This window comes from Amphimedon queenslandica, unplaced genomic scaffold (genome assembly GCF_000090795.2).
Source record: "Amphimedon queenslandica unplaced genomic scaffold, v1.1 AMPQUscaffold_13462, whole genome shotgun sequence".
NCBI classification, from domain to species: domain Eukaryota; kingdom Metazoa; phylum Porifera; class Demospongiae; order Haplosclerida; family Niphatidae; genus Amphimedon; species Amphimedon queenslandica.
In genome coordinates, this window is record NW_003546302.1 from 232,408 (window position 1) to 236,856 (window position 4,449).

The following is a 4,449-nucleotide window of genomic DNA, read 5'->3' on the forward strand; positions in this document are numbered from 1 at the left end:
TAGTGAAGTCACTAGTAGTGTTAGTATGGAAAAAGGACTTATTAGATCCACATGCACAGCAATCATTACCAGTGTAGATTGGCTAGTCTAGTCTCATCTCCATGTTCTTCATCACTGTTGCTACTTGATGAATCACTTGCCTCTGGTTCATAGCAGTAAGGAGTTATGGCTTGCAAATCCAAAGGAGAATCTTGACTATAGCTGGAACATGAAGAAGTTTCTGTAGCGTCAGATTCCATATTGTTCATCAGATGACATCACAAATATGACACCCCCATATTGTTGTTTATACTCGAAGAATATGGCTGCCACCAAAAAAAGTTGATGTGTAGCATGCACAATCTCGCAAATTAAATTTTTTTAATGTTGTAAGTGCATAAATGTTTGCTATTTGTTGTATTGATACTGTCGTTTGATTATTAAAAATCGAGAAAAAAAAGCTTAGTTACCCTTTCAGTTAACTTTTGAATGAACATTTAAATGCTGAGTTAGTAATTGATCACGTAAATTTTGACCAGTAAGTGATGCTTGCCCTTTGCCTGAAACCATTATTTGTTGCAGTGAGGGTAAGAATTCCTGAATTCTAATATTGCACAATTTACGTAGCATGTCATCATACACATTAAATGCAGCTTGTTTCTCAGTATCATTTTGTATAGTCATTTTCTTCTCTAAAATTTGAATGAAGGTACTTTGGAGATGTGTTGTCTCGGAAGCGAGAACATGAGCCACCTGAAATAAAAGTCTTATTATACTTTTACAACATTATAATAGTCGGGTACCTTTATAAGCAACCTTTATAAGCAACCTTTATAAGCAGGTCACCATGTTCCTTAATGCCTTGTTAATTCACAACACCTTTTATGCATTCATCAATCACTCTACATAATGATAGGAATAATGGATCTGGTGTGTACATATATCCTCTGTCATGATACTGCAAGTAAGATGACATACTGTATGAAAGAAAATTTAGGAGGTAGTTAAATTTGGTGAATTTGGCGTTTTGATAACCATTCGCCAAAATAAAAATTCACCATTTTGAGCCATTATGCTCATGCTCAATGGCACATGGCTACAAATTTGCCAATCATCCAAAATTTACCAATTCGCCAAATTTTAGTCCCTCCAAAATTTCCTTCTGTACGGTAGATTTTATTATTTGTGACCATAATTGACAAAAGGTACCTTATGGCGGGTAGTGAAATTTGTCTTTCTAGCCTAAGAAATACAACTTCCTGAGCCCCAGTTATCATAAAATTACTCCACAGGATGCAAAAAGTTACCATGAAACTTTTAAAAACAATGATTGTCTAACAAAGCACTCACAGGTTGATATTTTCCATTATAACTATCAATTTTAAAATCCGCCATAAGGGTCATTTTGTCAATTATGGTCACATTAATTTTTTGGAATTAATAGCTTGCAGCACTTTGATCTCTAGTGAAACTCCTTCCCTTTTGTCAGCATTACATTTCCTTATATCATCATACCGCTTGTGAAGGTGTTTCACAGGTTAGCATATAGTTCTTTGTGCACTACAGTGATAATTATTTTTTAGTCTTCATTGTCATTTAGCTTCCGTATTAGTACAGCAAGTATTTGTGCCATTTTGTATGAAACGTGTCAGGCAATATGGTCTGCTCTTCAGCCTGTGAATGTAAAGGCATCTTGTTGTGAGGAGGACTGGTTGAAAATCAGTCGTGAATTTGAGCAAATGTGGAATTTTCCTCATTGCATTGGTAAGTTATATTTTGAGTACTGAGCTTCGTTGCATATAATTATGTACATATACATGTAGGTGCTGTTGATGGAAAACATATTAATATCCAAGCACCAGCTAATGCTGGATCTGAATATTACAATTACAAGGGAACTCATTCTTTAGTCCTCCTTGCTGTATGTGATGCTCAGTACCGGTAAATTTTTTATAAATAATTGTGATATGCACATACATATAGGTTCACACTGGTTGACATTGGAGAAGCTGGTAGGCAAAGTGATGGTGGTATTTTGTCTAATTCTTTGTTTTGTCAGGCTTTAGACTCAAACACTATCTATCCCAGAGCCGTTACCAATACCAAATACTACAGACATACCCCTCACTTATGTTATTGTAGGAGATGAAGTGTTCCCTCTCAAATGCAATATGCTACGTCCATACCCTGGTCGATATTTGCCTGGTAAGTTAATGTAATTGAAGCATTTTAATTTTCAAATTATGCTAGAAGATAAAGCTATATACAACTATAGACTTAGCAGAGCTCGACGTGTAATTGAAAACACTTTTGGGATTCTAGCCTCTCGATGGAGAATATTCCGCCAACCTATTATTGCTCAACCACATAGGGTTGAAGTGTACACAAAGGCTTGCATCGCTCTTCATAATTACCTTCAAACCACAGAGTTGTCTTTATACTGTCCATCAGGATTTGTGGATGGTGAAGATGGCTCAACGAACATTGTCAATGGTAGTTGGCGTGATGATGGCACTTCACCAGGGTTTACTTCAGTCCATCAAGTCAGTAGTAATAGGTAAGTATAAATTTGGCAATCAAAATAACAATTAAAATTATAGGCACTCTAGAGCAGCAAGTGATGTGAAGGACTACTTTTAAAAGAACTTTAGTAGTAAAGAGGGAGAGGTGTACTGGCAATACCATTATGTTAGGAGGACACATTAAACAAAACTTATCATTAAGCAAAAAAACTGTTTGGTTATCATGAACACATTAACAAAAGTTATTTTTTGTTACCAATTATTTCTTATCAATAGTCAATGTCTTGATTCAGTTAATTGTTATATGGTAAAGACATAAATGAAGTTGGGAAGTGATTGACATTAGTAGCAGGACTTTTAACTTCGCAAATACCTTTTGCTGAGGAGTGAATCGTCGCATTGTTGCTGCTACTAGCTGTCCAAAATGTCCTTCCTCATCATTCACTGAAACCTTTGTCTTCTTTTCTTGTAAAACATTAAGACTCTTCACAAGTAACAAATCAATTTCATCAGCACGTGTTCTTTTCCTTTTCGTAATGAGCTTGATAAATTTTCTGTGGATGTAGCAGGACTACTGTGGGGTGGAGGAGAGATACATGTATCATCAGATTTTGAGCTGTCATCAAGGCTATCATTTAACACAGGCTCAGATGTTGTTAAACTGTTAAAAAAAGTTTTTCAGTGATAAAATATGTGACCATAATTGACAAAAGGGCCCTTATGGCGGGATTTTAAAATTGATTGTCATAATGGAAAATATCAACCTGTGAGTGCTTTGTTAGACAATCATTGTTTCTAAAAGTTTCATGGTAACTTTTTGCATCCTGTGGAGTAATTTTATGATAAATGGGGCTCAGGAAGTTGGATTTCTTAGGCTAGAAAGACAAATTTCACTATCCGCCATAAGGTACCTTTTGTCAATTATGGTCACATATAATAAAAGATAGACACATACCTTGATCTACTATTATCCACATCACTGGGACTACAAGCATTATATTCATTGGTTTCCACATCAGTATCATTAACAAAGTTACTGGATGTTCTATAAAACAAAACATTAACGAAATAAAGAACAGCTTTCTCTTCTGTTCTATGCTTTATCGTATCAGATATGAAAGTCATTTAATTAAACAATGGCCAACATGACACATATACTGGGCCTTCTTCTCCTGTTTTTCTTTTCTTTACTTTTTTGATCTCTCTCACAAACTTATTTCTTAAACTCTTCCATTTCATACTACAATCATCTACACTACATCCTTCACCAACCTACAATGATAAAGGTTACAATTTTATTTTGTAAAATCATAGACCCTTGGCTTATATTTTCTTGACACAATGACACTTATTACAAAATAGGCTTTACTTACTTTATCAGCAACTATCTTCCAGGCTTTTTCCTTTGCCCTAATATCTTTGTATGCCCGAGTGGATAACTGCCAAAGACAAGGAAAGTCTCTCACAGCTTCTATCAGTTTTTCATCGGCCATTTTAACAAGTGTGGACAATGTGACCCAAAAAATCTGATGGGATGTACACAGACAACTTTACGTAGGAATAGAATTTTTTCCTATTTAAAACTACGAAACGCTACAACGCATGCACCTACGCTACTCATTTACAATATGATATATAACGTTCGCTACATTCTGCATGACGCTCCGCTCGGCTAATGTCATATTGTAAATCCGCCTTTACACTGTAAATTACATGTATCATATGCATATTATTTTTGAAGGTATGTGGACCCTCTATGCTGTATTTGTTTTCAGTGATATGATTCATGATTTGATGACTATGTTGACATTTAAAAAGATGACGTAATGCTGATAGGGATAAATTTATGGTAACAGAGTTACCAAGATGACAAAGTATTTGCAGTTTTTAAAAATTAAAAAAATTGCCGCATTATTTTCTGACAAGAGCAATGAAATGAAGATTTTCA

General features: G+C 35.0%; 1 protein-coding gene across 1 annotated transcript; it reads right to left on the reverse strand.

The window, feature by feature from the left end:
• Nucleotides 1–3,616: 3,616 nt before the first annotated feature.
• Nucleotides 3,617–4,005, reverse strand: LOC109581098 (transcription factor Adf-1-like). The gene is made up of 2 exons (XM_019994876.1): nt 3,875–4,005; nt 3,617–3,773 (listed from the first exon to the last, which is right to left on the reverse strand). Exons 1-2 carry the CDS (start codon nt 3,992–3,994, stop codon nt 3,627–3,629), a joined length of 267 nt encoding a protein of 88 aa, XP_019850435.1. The 5' UTR covers nt 3,995–4,005; the 3' UTR covers nt 3,617–3,626.
• Nucleotides 4,006–4,449: the final 444 nt, after the last annotated feature.